Genomic DNA, 15,507 nt, shown 5'->3' on the forward strand with positions numbered 1-15,507 from the left:
TTCTATCATCCTTTGAGACATTTGTGGCCTGGTTGTCAAGACTCCTGGGGAATCAGTCTCCTAAGTCTGGCTAAAGTGGCCAAAGTGAAACCTTTCTGACCAAGCGGCTAGAGTGCACAATGCACTAGCCTCTCCTTCTGCACTCTCTGGCAAAGTTAAAGAGCAGGAGGAACACAAACTTTGTCTCCTTTTTGGACCATTCTCAGCCAATCTCCTAGCCTGGTACCTGAGCTGTCGTGGGGTGTGTGAGATGTCATAATTCTGGCTGGAGACAAACCGCCTTTTCAAGCTTTTTTCCCCACCATTCTCTCTCAGTTGGTGCTGGATTTCACTGCCTGAGAGTAGAGACAGAACAAAACTCAGGGGGTCTCCAGAAGGTGGGGGCTTCTGTCAGCTGTCCAATCAGCTGTGATTCTGCCCTCTACAGTTACAGACAGGAGACAACCCACACTGAGGATCTGTGGACCTAGCCCTGAGAAAGAACTCAAGTTGGCATTAATGATTTAAATGCTACTGAATATCAGTTATGACACAAGACAAGTAACTGAAAAAGGATCATTAAGAGACTGAACTTGATGCGTTATGTGGGATATTATCTGACAATAACACTGATGGGGCCATGTAGTGGGTTTCTGTGCCCACAGGCTACCATTGTTTTAAGGATCCCATTGCTGTGCTTGAAGTCAAGAGCACACTATGTTGTGGTTGACACTACAATATTGAACTCGCACATGTCCTCCCCACCTTGAAATTATCTGATTTCATACCTCCTCACTTAGCAGGAAGTTTTTAAAGTGCTTCTTACAAAGTATGAATCTAGAATGACAACTGACCCTGTAATATAGTACCTTCCTTTTCAATCTTTCCCATTGAAAAATTAGACACTTCATTTGTTTTTGTGTTAATATTTTAAGAAGTTTTGTATTTTTAAGTTTTTATTATATTTATTTTTATTCTAATGAACACCATTCTGATCACTTTGGTGGGGTCCCTATCATTTTCATAGTAAATATTTCTCTAGCCCTTTAAGTGTTAACAAATCAATTCAGTTCTTCATTAGGTAGTATTAGGAAACAGTCCTAAGAACAATATACTTCTCCAAAATAGATATCTACCTCTTTGGTTTAATAATGCGCGCGCGCGAGAGAGAGAGAGAGATCGATCCACTGGTTAAGGGACTACCATAGGACTTGGGAGACCTAGGTTCAAGTCCCTGTTTTGGGGCGGAGGGATAGTTCAGTGGTTTGCGTATTGGCCTGCTAATTTATAATTTATGCATTCAAAAACAATGAAATCCCTAAAATTTGGGAAATCATGTCAATTATATGTAATTCAAATAAGTTAAAAAAGAATCCTATTTATTATGATATCAATCAGAAAAAAAAACAATTAGAAGACCAAAATTATGCAAAAAGAAATTATCAGTTGTTAAAAATTATCATCTTATAAGTAAAATTAAGATTTTGATGGAAACTCATATCTTCTAGATGCTAAGCACTCAAACATAACTCTTAATAACTGGGGGCCTTTACTTCTTCAGTGTGTGCAATGGATGGTGCTCATGCATGCTGCAACTGCTCAACATTTTATTTTATTTGCATTATAAAATGCATGATGTGCTCATCACATCACCATGCTCATTTCTTGCATATGAGGTCACTTTATCTGCTATATTCATACTTTTACTACACACACAACACTACAATTTACCTTACAAAACTGTTCTGGTTCTGTTCTACCAGGAAATACTACAAAATTAAGTTGGTCACAATTGGGGGAAAATTGTGTTTTAAATAAATTAAAAATCACAAACATAAATACCATACTATACATACTGGTATAATAATATGATCTTATGTTAAAAAAAAAAAAAATAATCCACAACTGAAGCTATGGAAGCCATAATGATATAACCTATGGCCTTGATACCAAGCAAATCTAGCATTTTAAAACTATCATTTTCATCAAAACACTAAAATAGTATGCAGTAAAAAAATCTATTCTACAATGCATCTAAATATTTTATTTCCAATTATACAATAAATAATATTATAAAAAATCTTAACAACACATGTATACACATATACTAAACACTACTAACATTTTATATGTTCATGTGGGTCAAATTTCATCAACATACAATAATCGTTTAAGTCATGCAAAAAAAACACAAAAATAAATAAAATTCAAAACAAATCAATTACACTTGTACACAATAAAACAAAAAAAATTTAAAAAGTATTAATATATTTTAAACTGTCCACAAAAACACTGCTCTTTGTAAATATGTTAATTGTTGTATAATAGTAAATTGAATAGTAATATGAACCATTAACTATTAAATAGTTTGAAAACGTTTGTTAGAAAGAAATGTTTTTAGTTTAAAAAAAAGAAAAAGGTAAAGTAAAGTAATAGAGTTTTTGAGATTAAATAAAATAAAAAATAGGTAAAATAAACTTTTTAAAAGGATTAATTTTTTAAAAAAAATTTAAAAAAATTTTTTAATTTTGTTGAAAAATATTATTTGAAAATTTTTAAAAACATTTATTATTAATTTTAACTAAAAGTAAATTATGGATTTGCCTGCCTTATGAGCAAGAATCTCAGACCAATATTTAACCTACAGCATGCTTTGGGGCAACCACACCAGCAGCTTTGGGTGGAATCATCAGGGGACCTCATACATTATCCCATTCATCAGACATGAAGGTGGCACCACTAGGGATACATCAACATACAGTATGACATATAATTGTTATCTGGTGTCATTCCATCCACACCTGGCACATCATTCCATCATCCACTGTGCATCATAAGTCATCCACTGACAGCCATCAGCTCCATGGCCTCTTCTTCATCCACATTCTTCTTCACTTCACTCTTCTTTCTTTCTCATTCTCTTCTTCTTCTTGTTCACTTCAGTCTTTTCTCTTCTCGGTTGACATTTCTTCTTTTTGAGACCACAATGCCAGCATTTCTCTATCATTGTGTTTAGCATTCCTCTGCTTACTGCCTCAGACACTGTGCATTGACTGAATGATGTGGACTCCTGTAGTCTGACAGATGTGGTCTCACTAAATCAAAAAAGAAAAAAGAATACAAGGAAATTCTAGAGGGTCCCAAGTGAAAGATGATTAGGATAGAAGAGAGGCAAAGAAAAAAGGAGAGAGAAAGAAAAGGAAAGAAAGAAGTATGGAAAATAGAGAGTTTAAAAAGGATATGATGAAGATATAAAGAAATGATATAAATTAGGAAAGAGAAGTTCAGACTACCAAATGAAAGAAATAGGATGCAAAAGAAGTTTTAAAACAAATAAAAAGGCAGCATAAACTATAATCTTCAGGACTCTCTTCAGTCAAAAATATCATTAGCTTCTGAGTAAATGAAGTTGTGTACTATAGTGGACTTTAAAAGGGAAATAGATAATGTTTAAAAGGGGATAGATAATTGGACTAGAGGGCTATGGTGTCCCCCTGCCTCTGAGGATAGCCAGGATGGAGATGAGGATGAGGAGAGAGAGGAGTGGAGATTGCCTGATGTCAGAGCCCACACAGGGAGGGCCCTCTGGGGCACCTGGCATGGACTGCTGATGGGGCACTGGCTGGTCTTGTGATGGCATACTGATCTGACTTGTCTGACCCTCTTTTGGGCCTTGTGTTGTTCTTGTGTTGTGTGTACTTCCAGAAAATTGTTACTGTTTTCTTGTTTCTTTTTATGCTATCTTTTATTGTTACTTGATTTCATTTTTTTCTTTACCAAGGCTTTTTCTTTTTCATTTAAATGTAGCTAGTTATACTTGTATTCAAGGCTGTATTTTTCTCGTTGTGTTTTTAGGTAGGTAGCTCACCTTTCTTGTCCTCTCCTTGCTATCTTGGGCTTTGATTGGGTGAGGGGATCAACTGGGGGGTGGGGATGTTGTTTTGAGGAGTTTTGGCTGGGGTGTAGAGGATGCCACAAGGTGGGTGGCAAAACATTTCTTAAAAATAAAATATCAAATATCAATTTACAAAATGGCATTAAATGATTGAATTTTGAATCCATAAAAATGAAATCAGCAAATCCATGTCTTTATGTGTGAATTACCTGGATTTGCCTTTTTTTGCTATTTTTAGTTTATGTTTTGGAACTAAAAGATTCCTGTCACTCTTTCACTTCACTCTTTCTCATCACCCTTTTGTTCTTCCTCCTTTTCACCTCTTCTTAGAAGCATGTTTGCATATGATAACATGCATTATTCAGCATAGTTTATATCTATATAGGCATGCCATATTTTAGCATGACCTCGATGATGACTCTAATATTATCTCGCAAGCAAGCTCTTCCCTCTGAATGCGTCTATCGAATGCCTGCGACTTGCGAATGCCACAACTTTTTTTTTTAAAAATTACGCGCCTAGCGCTTGCCATGACTTGTTAGCTTTAAATGCTTTAAGCATCGCCTTCAGCTTCTTCTAGAATCGAGATCCTTCTTCTTCTTCTGCTTGTCTCTTTAAAGCTTCTAATGTCACGCCGTCGTCGCAATCTTGGTTAATAAACGGGCGTCTGTCGTTGTTAAGTGTCTGTCTTTTGTTTTTTCTTTTGGGTTTTTACTTCTTTCTTTTCAGACTTTTCTTTAGCATTGATCGTAATTTTCCTTATTTTTTATTTCCCCTTCTCTTTTTCCACCCCACTTTGATCCCCCTTCTTGACCCCTTTTCTCCAATTTTCTTTCATTTCCTCTGGCGTCCTTCATTTTTCTTTCTTCTCCTTTTTTTTCCTTTTCACTTTGCTTGTCCTCCTCTTATCATGTTCACTGTGTCATTATTCCAATATTAATGCTATTTTTTTTAAATGTTTATTAATTTTATTTTTTAGAAATTTTTAATGTTTCTAAAATTTTAAAAATACAACAAAACAGACAACAAAAAACAGTCACAACTTAGATTTAATTTGAAAAATGAGATTACAGAGAGTGGAGAAGAAAAGAGAGGTGAAATAAACTTTTTGGCCTGAAGGCCACATCGTTGTTCAAAATTGTATTGAGGGCCAGGTGGGAGTTTTCTGACTGATTGTATTGACCCCACTGACCCTCCCCCCCCCGTCCCCCCCCCCCCCCCCCCTTGCCCCAGCCCCCCCCCCCCAGAGACCCCTCCCCTCCCCCCCCATCACCCCCCCCCCTCCCCCCCCCCCTCCCCTCCTCCCCCAGACCCCCTCCTCCCTAATCCCTCCATTCCCCCCCCCCCCCCTCCCCTGCCCTCCCCCCCCCCCCCCCCCCCTCCCTCTCCTCCAACCTCCCCCCTGACCCTCCTCCCCCCCCTCTGCCCCATCTCCCCCCCCCCTTGGCCTGCCCCCACCACCCCCACACACACCCAGCAGCAGCCATCGGAGCTAGACACTGACGAGCCGCGTGCAGGGCCTGACAGCCCCGCCCCGAGCACTGCTTTACCGCATTATATCATAATATATGTTATATATATATATTTATATAGAGGTATATGTATTATGTGTATATGTATATCAGGGTAAGAGAAAAGGTGTATATCCCATTTATTTCTTCCCTCCCCTCATCCTATTTCATTAATTGTAAAAATTTTTTAATTAAATAAATAATTATAATACGAATGGCCATCTGATATATAAAAATAGACCAAAACAGCATCAGGATCTTTCAATCATTATTTCCATTCATCTTGTCATTAGAGTTTTCAGAGGTAGAGTTTCAGACTTCAGCAGATTAGAAAAAAAATTAAAAATATATTTTAAAAAAACATTACATTTTTTTCATGCTCAGGATTTTCCTTGTCCGTAGTCAGAAGTAGCCTACTCTTAATTACTTAATATTATAAATAAATGAGCAGCGAAAGCAGCACCATTTGATTTTTAGAAATGAACTCATTTTACAGATTCATTCTTTATTTTCTGATTCTGGTATATATCTAGGACTTTAGAAAAAAAAAAAAAAAGAAAAAAAAAATTATAATCAGTTCTTGAAAACAGTTTACCTTTAAGCCTATTTACCTTACAGATGATTATGGATGAGAAGTGGTCACTAATAGAACAAGTGTTGTCTTGGTCAGGAAGAAAGCCCCCCCAGCTCACATGAGAGAGAGAAAAAAGAAAATTCCTATCAGGGTACTATCCTCAAGCCCTGCAATTTTTCATATTAGCCTTTGTATTATGGGTGTATGAGAATTCTGAAGCACAGATACACATTCTGTTGAAAGGAAGGACCACCGTGCTCCATCCTATTACTTCTTACTGAGTCATGAATCTCCCCACTCTAGTACTTAATGGCTAACAAGCTGTTTGCAGAATTTATTTATAAATTAATGCACTCTTGCCACAATTCAATCATCTCTCTCTCTTTTCAAAACATTCAAGTTCCACAATATCCCTCCAGTACCTCTCATTTAGCAAGGCTTGAATGTGGACCAAATGGGCACCCATCCACAAGGATGACAATATAGTTCATGCATTATTTAATTAATTTCAAGTGCTTTCGGCAGTTTACATAGTAATAAGAAGAATAAAAGCTGAATGGAAAAGTATATATGTACAAAAAAAGGCCATTTGAATTTAGAAGTGTCCCAACCAAATTCTCATTCTGGCAAATGCTTACATAGTCTTCCTGCCATTTCAGGTAAATGGGGTCTATATCTTTCTGTTATCATTTCTATGCACTGTTAAAGTACTCCCACAATTCATCCCAGAACAAGTTGAATTTTATTGGTGCATGAAGTTATTCCTGTGTATAGTTTTATATAATATTTTAGATTTAAATTTATAAAATTTCTGGGATCCTTTAAAAAAGAGGTTCTACCTGATCCAAGATGTTAACCATACTATAAACTATAAAACACATCTCACCTTCTGATATGTTGATTCTTCAAAAATGGTACTGACTGGCTACTGCCCGACAGGATATTGGACTAGATAGACTATGAGTCTGATCAAGTATGGCAATTTCTATGTTTCTAAAGAGGAGGTTGTGGCACCCTGTACCCAATGTTCACCACTTTTGTACGGTTATGATATATTTTGTACAAAGCATGCCCTATGAGGTATCATTTGAAAACTCATGATCTACTGAGCATTGTTGTCCTGTGCGTACCATCATTGTATATAGAGTTATCCAATTTTGCTATAGGTTTGTTACTGAAACAAGTTGTGAGTCTGGAGAATGCCTACAGACCACCTCCTCAGAAATAACTAAGGCTTTGCATGTCATCATAAATGTCACGTATACAGAAGGTATGAGCCAGAAATTTAAAATTCACCTTAGAGACGTACACAAGAGATTGCTTTGTCTACACCCCAGCTGGAATGGGGGGATGGGTGTGTTCCTCAACAAGGAAGGTATAAAATAAAAGACGATGGCTTCTACTTCCGCACCCCACCCCAAGAGCAAGATCGTTTAGAAAACAAAGAAAAATCTTTGAACTGGAGTAGTCCTCCCAAGTTGTAAGGAGATCCAGCCTGTGAACTAAGAACAATGAATTGTGAACTACCTGCAGCATCTGATAGAGTGAGAAAGTTGCTTACTTCAAGTCTTGGTTAGCCTGGTAAATTTAGGAATTAGATTGCCGTTCTATATTTTATTTCCTTTGTAACCAATTCTGACTTTTATGCTTTTATCGTTTATAATCATTTAAAATCTCTCTCTAGTTAATACCAGTACACATGTTTTAATATTTTATCTAAACTAGTGCATTTTGACTGAAGTATCTGGGGGAATCTCTACTCAAGTAAACAAAGGCTGTGGCATGATCATTTCCACTGATGAAATGACAAACTAATTAAGCTTACTCTGATCCAGGCGGTCTTGAGCAGTGTAAGATGCACATTTCTGGGTGCAAGGCTGGACTGAGGGATATGTGGGTGTTGCCCTGCATTAGTTCATGGGTGATTGGGAAAGCATTCATGTAACTTTCCTGGGTGTGCCTTGACATGGCAGTGTGAGCAGACCCTGGAGAGGCTGCTTTTCACTAGCACTAGAGTAAGACACACCTCGGTCTGGAAAATTAAGGGGACACTGCTGTTCAAACGTCCATCTTGTACCCTGGGGGATGTCATTGAAGTTACTTACATTAAAACTACTAACTACTAAAATTAGGAAAGAAATAAAACTAGTAAAGCTACAGTTAAAACTGCAAAAATTATTTACAACTATGCTTTTTTAGAACTGCTTCAGACAAGGAGGCAGAAGGATCTGACCTGGAGATGCGGTCAGTCTGCCCTGTGCTTTATCGCCTCGGACAGAAGCACGAGGAGAGTCAGGGTGCATGAGCGGATCAATGGACATTATTTTCAAATTCTCTGCAAAAACCGACAGTGGAATACAGTACAAACCACCACTCAAGGAAAAGCAATACTTTTTATAGTAAGGCAGTTTTAGGAGATCTTTTGTCCATTTTCTGGTACTAAGAATAGTTTTTGTGTTTTTTAAATGAACTTTTGCAGGCTCTTAATCATCAAGTATAATATGTGCAGTTCTCAGTCTGAAGGAGTTGCCCACTTTTGGAGCATGCCACAACTGTTTGCACGGATTGCTACAGAGGGTGGGGTGAGATCTGCAATGCAGGAGGAAAATTGTGCATTGTTGGACGAGTCAATTTTTTGGGATGTTGGAGAGGATAAACTGCTACTTAATTATGTTTTATTCATGTTAGTAAGTGGGAAGGGAGCCTAGAACACTTGTCTGTTATTACAGAAATCCAAAGAAATAATGTTTATCTTTAAAAAAAAATATTTGGAAGTTGGATACTGCAACACTGTTTTTTAGTACAATGAACAATTGTGATCTGCAGCATCCAAAATTAACATGTTAAATGCCAAAATAAAGAAGTAATTACTGTGTCAAATAATTTGCATGGTCTATTCTTTTAAAAATCATGCTAAATACGTAATAATGAAGTATTGTATTTAGCCTCAACATATGCTGTAATTTTTTTCAGACAAGAGAGTGTAATGTCTCAAAGTAGAACAAAGGATAACATCTAATAAGGAAGCCATTCTTATTAAATATCACTTAAATGTAAACATTAAGATATCATTTAGCTTTAGATTTACAGCTTCATTTGACATCATTAATCTAAGGCCTGGTCTACACTGCGAGGTGTGTGGGGGGGTCCGAACTAAGGTACGCAACTAACTACCTTAGTTCGAACTACTTACCCGTCCTCACGGTGCGGGATCGACGTCCACGGCTCCCCCGTTGACTCCGCCACCGCCGTTTGCGGTGGTAGAGTTCCGGAGTCGACGGGAACGCGTTCGGAGTTCGATATATCGCGTCTAGATGAGACGTGATATATCGATCTCTGAGAAGTCGATTGCTACCCGCCGATCCGGGCGGGTAGTATGGACGTACCCTAAGTTATATCTCTTGAAAAATGCTTGGCAATTCAAATTCAGTTGAGCTGAGAAAATTGTAGTATTTCACACAGCACTTCCTTAGACATTTCAGATATATTAAATGAGAATTGGTTCCTCTATAGATACTATTCAGCAGGAACAGATGTACCATGCACTACAATGTGTGCAGCATGTCAATGCTGTAACCACAAAGATATTTTGACCAAGAGTAAATGGCAACCAATCAAGTATATTAATAGATACATCTAAAGATTAGTTAGGTTTGGGTAATTGGTTTGTAAAATGAAATCCAATTTTACAGTTAAGCCCTAAATCAATCCTTACAGTATTTACACAATTTAGTTTAGACACTAAATTTGTTTATCTGAATACAAGATGGATTATAGCTCATCCATCTATCATGGTTCTAGACTGGAGTGCAAAGCCATAGTATCTAGTTTCTTACTTTAACAGAAAATTAGATACAGAGTCCTTGAATAGGTCACAGAGGTAAATAACTTATCTGTCACTGAAACATTCAAAGTTTTCATAAACACAGTAGGCAAGATCCTGTCTCTACTAAGTCAATGGGAGTTTTTCCACTGAATTTAATAGAGCCAGGATTTCATCCAATGTTTTCAAAACAGCACTTGGAAAATACAACAAAATAAGCTACTTCCAAATAGTTTCTGTACAGACAACTGACATAGTTGGACATTAGTCCAAGTAATTATAACAGTATAAAATGAAAGGGATAATTAAATATATTAGTATCTTTGAGTTAACTAGTTTCTTTTGACCTGCTAGCGATAACTCAAAATTTGTTGTACGATAGCTTCTTATATGTAAAAACATAAAAACTAAAGAAAATTGCAGAATTACAGAATATATTTGAAGTGTTTAAATTATACTAAGAGAGAAAAGGTCATAATATTTTCAAGTATAGTAGAAGATTTAACATACAAAGTATGGTAAAGCAACACGTATTTCAAGTGTGTTTCCTGTATCTGACCTAAGATAATTTCTTTGATTATGATTACAGCAAATATGATCCATCTGTTGCATAAAACCTTTGGCACTTCAGTACTTCCTGTTCCTGAAATCTTCCCAACCTAGCATGCAAGGGATTTTTAGTGCATGTTTTTCATGTCAAGAGTTTTGCCCTAGAAAAAAATTCACTGCTTAAGTTATGCCATTCACTAGTTTGTACGGCTTCATTTATTACTTAATATTTACTGCTTTATTATTGTCACATTGTATTATAGCATTGTTAAGCAATAACACACAAAAGCCCACATGGCCCTGCTGCTTAATGACATGTCTTGCATTCAGGGTGATGTATGAGGAAATGATGTCTTCTAACCATCTGTCATTATGCAACATACTTAAACAACCATAAGTAATTTACTGAACATAAGAACAGCCATATTGGGTCAGACTAAAGGTCCATCTAGCCCAGTATCCTGTCTTTCGACAGTGGCCAATACCAGGTGCTCGAGAAGGAATGAATAGAACAGGTAATCATCAAGTAATCCATCCCCTGTCACCTATTCCCAGCTTCTGGAAAAGAGAATTATATTCTAGAATTTGAAACAAAATAATACTGGATCTATGTAAAGTAAGTTTGTGATTTCAGTTCCTAAAGGGGAACAATCCATATCACACAAAGTATCAGTATCATTGGCATTTTTACTAGTAATCAATTAAGTTAGTGAGTCTAGACTATCAATTGAACCTCCAAAACCTGGTTGAAGCACTTTGGTGGGACAATGTGGAAAACGTACCATGCTGCATCTAATCTCTATATTACATACAAAAAAAATCTACCTGTAGGGGAAAAATAGTATGCAACCATGTAATTAAAGAATGTATCTCAATACATGTGCACAAGGGGACTGAATTAAGGTTGCCTGGCCAACTGTAAATATGGCATTCCCCAACATTTGTGTGTTTGATTTTGAAACTTAAATTCTGTTCTTTTAACAGATTTTTGTATGGAATTTCCAAAGAAAAGGCACTTCCCTCGCCAAACATCAATCCTATTGCTGAATTTCAAAGGCCTGTGGTAAACAATGGAGATGTTAAAGCGTCTCAAAAAGGTCAAAAGAACCTTGTAATGGGAAGTATTAGGCAACCTAAATATCACTACTAAGTCTCTATAATTAATTCTCTTTTTAAAGTAACTCTATATACTAAAACTAAATGATAAATTATTTCCTGTGTCCAATCCAAAATGTTGTACTGCTGAGAGTAGTAATATTAAGATTTAAGTTAAAGCAGTTTATGGATTCATTATTTTAGCATTATCGGAAAAGACAGATGATGTTCTGCATTACTGAGTTTCCTCTAACTAATTTTCAACAGTATTACTTGTGGTCATGGAAGACAGATGAACTTTTATATAAATGTGTATGGCTTCAACTATCTCCTCTCCTCTGATAAGGGTGTTGAGTCATGAATAATTTGGGTGAAAGGATAGCAAATTGATACTGATGACAATATTAGAAATTAGACAAAAATGCCCTGTTGGATAAGAGGTGCCCTTAACTAGACTTTTCCCTTTTTGAAATAATTCATTTCAAGGTCTTAGTGACAGATAAAATACTTTATTCACATCTGCTAGAAAACTGTGTTTTTGAAACCTTTGATATGGAGAGTTCCTAGTGACCACTGACACTGAATGTTTACAGTTCTGCACACCCCAAAATCTTTTTTAGTGATTGGATGACAGTTAAAGCAAAATGATATTGTAATATTCACAGTTAAAGGAATCTAAATATTAAATAAATTACTGATTAATATTAAACCAAAGCCTGTTATCCTTACAGTTTAAATTCCTGAGTTACCTGTACCTCTGACCCTCTTGTGGCTTCCTCGAAGCCACCCAAGTTAGGGGCAGCTGAAGGCCTGCCACCTCTCTCAGGATAGAATCCCGTGATTCTCTCACTTCAGATCACAGTCTCAGGCTGCAGACTCCTGCAATTCATTGTGTTCACCTCAGCAGATGTGACATCAGTTCAGCTCTGTTGAACTCAGTTCATTATTCTCTCTAGGGCAATGGCAGGGTTAACCAGTGACCGGGCAGCTTTCGTAAAACAAAGTACTATTTATTCAAAACAAAAATATTAGAGTAAATGTATCTTAAAAACAATAAACAGCTTATACACAGGCTAGCTTACAAGGTGGTCACTCATCTACCACCTGCAGACACCAGTAGGTTCTAAAATACTTCAGATCCTCCCTCAAGGTCTAATTCTGCTGCACTGAGTTTTATGCATGTCAGTTTTCGGATTGTGTCCATGACCCTCTCTCCAGATCAAGGCTGTTATTTTCAAGTCCTTTGTCTGCCAAAGCCTTTGAACTAAGTGTCAACCCATCTGTGTGCTATTTTCCCCAGGGTCAAAACTTCAAAAATACTTGTTACCTGCATTGTTTAAGTATTGGGGATTAGTTCCTGCAGGAAGCATCTGTTATCTGACCCATTAGGCAGGAATACAATCACTAGCAAGCCCACGAAGATACATATAACATAAACTTAATACAATAGTCTTTGCATATTTATTCCATGACTCCATAGCATCTATCACACTTGCCTATATCCTACTCATCCACAACTCCTACTTACTTCAGTGAGTGTGTTGCCCACACATCAACTTATTTAAAAAAAAAAAAAGTGAAGACAGCTTAAAGATTTGGTCAAATAATACTTAAAGAAACAAATTAATCCCTGATTTATTCCATTCACTTCACTGGCATTATAGCATGGTTAAAGTTGGCCCAGTGGGTAAAAGTGTTGATCTTAATATGATCCTATGTGGATTATTCCTAATCAAGCGATACTTTTGGCTTTGTTCCTAGTTAATGCTCTGTTGGAGCTCTTGACATAGAACATTACATAAGATCAATGAGATCATGATAATCATGAAAGAAGTGCAACTGACATTCGACAAAACAGAAATGGATTCTACCCAAATATTGTCAACTACACAAAGAACAGGAAAAAAATTACTAAGATTTATCATGTTAGTTATTTGAAGCACTTTTTGGATGGAAATATATAATTTTCATGTTCATTGAATCTTTTAAAGAAAGTAGCACCCTATAAAGATATCTTCTTAACAGTATATCTCTACGTGAAGCATTAAATGATACAAGACTATGGGTAGGGGTGCTGGAACAAGTTTTATAGTGGATGGTGCTTAGACCCCACTGAACCAAACTGTAAACCCAATAGGTAATGGAAACTACTTCAAGCCAGGAGTGTGGCAGCACCCCAAGTTCCAGCACCTATGATTATGGGCCATATTTTTTAAAGTATTAGGCACCTAAAATATTAGCTAGTTGCCTAGTGCAGCAGTTCTCAACCAGGGGTACACATAACCAGGGGGTACACAGAAGTCTTCCATGGGGTACATCAACTGATATAGATATTTGCTTAGTTTTACAACAGGCTACATAAAAAACCCTAGTAAAGTCAGAACAAATTAAAATTTCATACCACTCTATATACTATACACTAAAGGTAAGTACAATATTTATATTCCAATTGATTTATTTTAGAATTATAAGGTAAAAATGAGAAAGTAAGTAATTTTTCAGTAATAGTGTGCTGTGACACTTTTGTATTTTTCGCTCTGATTTTGTAAGCAAGTAGTTTTTAAATAAGGTGAAACTTGGGGTATGCAAGACAAAGCAGACTCCTGAACGGGGTACAGTAGTCTGGAAATGTTGAAAGCCACTGACCTAGTAGGATTTTCAAACACCTACGCACCCAACTCCCATTGATTTCATGGAAGTTTGACACCTAGGTACCTTAGAAAATCCCACTAAGTTCCTATCTGCTGCTTTAGGTGCCTAATTACCTTTAGAAATCTGGCCCTATGACATTGGTCCTCTATTCTTGGTTATAAGGCAACAACATGATTGACATACTTGAAATAATACAAACTATTACATTTTAAACTAATATATATAAGAATACAAGGAATTGACCAAGAAAACATATTCAAAGCAATCATGATGCACATCTTCAGACTACATAATTGCTTGTATACAAGGTTTTCATAAAGCATGTTTTCCAATCTTCTTGTCTTCCTTTTTGTAGATCATAAAAAGGAAGAAACTGTTTTATCTAAAAATAGATTCCCTTAACAGATGTTTCAATATCATTTTAGAAGTACTCAAAAACAAACAAAAAAAAACACCCCACTTATGACAATCCTTGTGTATTCAATATTTGCAAAAATAGAGCTACTTGTTTCAGAACATAATTTTATTTAATGCAAAAGAATAATGAAGATGCCATTGCTTATTGCAAGATTTTGATAGGGATGTTATATCCTAGCTAATGCTGAACAAACAAACCTGATTTACTTAATTATAAAATTCAGATCTCTCTCTTACCCATTCATAACACACAATCCAGCAGCCCCGGGCAATTCCCAGCATTACATTCAAGGTGCGACGAGGACTCCCTGTAACCACGTGAGTCGTCGTTTCACATACATCATCCGAAAACAAAAAGCCTCCTAGTTTATTCACCACCTGAATTATTGCACACTGCTTCCTGCCAAAACACAGAAGGGTGGGGTGGAGAATCCACAATCAGTAGAACTCAATATTAAATGTTTACTTTATATACAGTAACGATTAGGGTATAATGCATAAATGTAAAAATTCAGGCAAAACTTTTGCTTAAGAGATTTCACCGGGAAATTCCAGTTGTTAAGGACCTCCAAACATCAGGCCACATTTAGCCAGGGTCGATAAAAATCAATTATTTAAAAAAAATTTTAAAAAGGATTTTTTTTTAATTTAAATAGGATTTTGTTGATAAAATGCTTTTTGAGGGAAAAACCTATCTAAAGATAAAGATACATTATAGTTCAAAGATATCTCATAATGTAATAGGGATTATAAATTATAATTCTATAGTATGAGACAATATATTCATGTAATGTTTAAGAAAAGTTTTGTAAATGAGTTCCAACAGTTCATGGATTAGGGACCCAATCTTATGGGGTTCCAGAGGCTTCTGTATAGATTATTTAGGTTAATCTTTCTATCTCAGTGCTCAGTCTAGAAGATACCATCAGAGATGCTTAGTTTTACAGTTTTCAAACTGGATTTGTCTCTCTAGAGGTAACATGCTTGTTAACAGCAAAAATGTTCTTAAATA

At 36.4% G+C, this 15,507-nt stretch overlaps 1 protein-coding gene across 19 annotated transcripts in view; it reads right to left on the reverse strand.

The window, feature by feature from the left end:
• The window catches only part of MCPH1 (microcephalin 1), a 220,104-nt gene that overhangs the window by 141,208 nt on the left and 63,389 nt on the right, over positions 1 to 15,507 (reverse strand). For 8 of the 19 annotated variants that reach the window (XM_039531752.1, XM_039531738.1, XM_039531746.1 and 5 more), the window contains one exon: positions 14,733 to 14,895. The exons of 8 other annotated variants lie outside the window; for them this stretch is intronic. In XM_039531752.1, the coding sequence (XP_039387686.1) occupies positions 14,733 to 14,895 (163 nt within the window). Of the gene's footprint in view, positions 1 to 10,412; positions 10,493 to 12,175; positions 12,433 to 14,732; positions 14,896 to 15,507 lie in introns of those variants that run through there. 3 more of the 19 variants (XR_005596591.1, XR_005596590.1, XR_005596593.1) reach the window with 3 other exon arrangements.

Source organism: Mauremys reevesii, linkage group 3, assembly GCF_016161935.1.
Source record: "Mauremys reevesii isolate NIE-2019 linkage group 3, ASM1616193v1, whole genome shotgun sequence".
Classification (NCBI taxonomy): domain Eukaryota; kingdom Metazoa; phylum Chordata; order Testudines; family Geoemydidae; genus Mauremys; species Mauremys reevesii.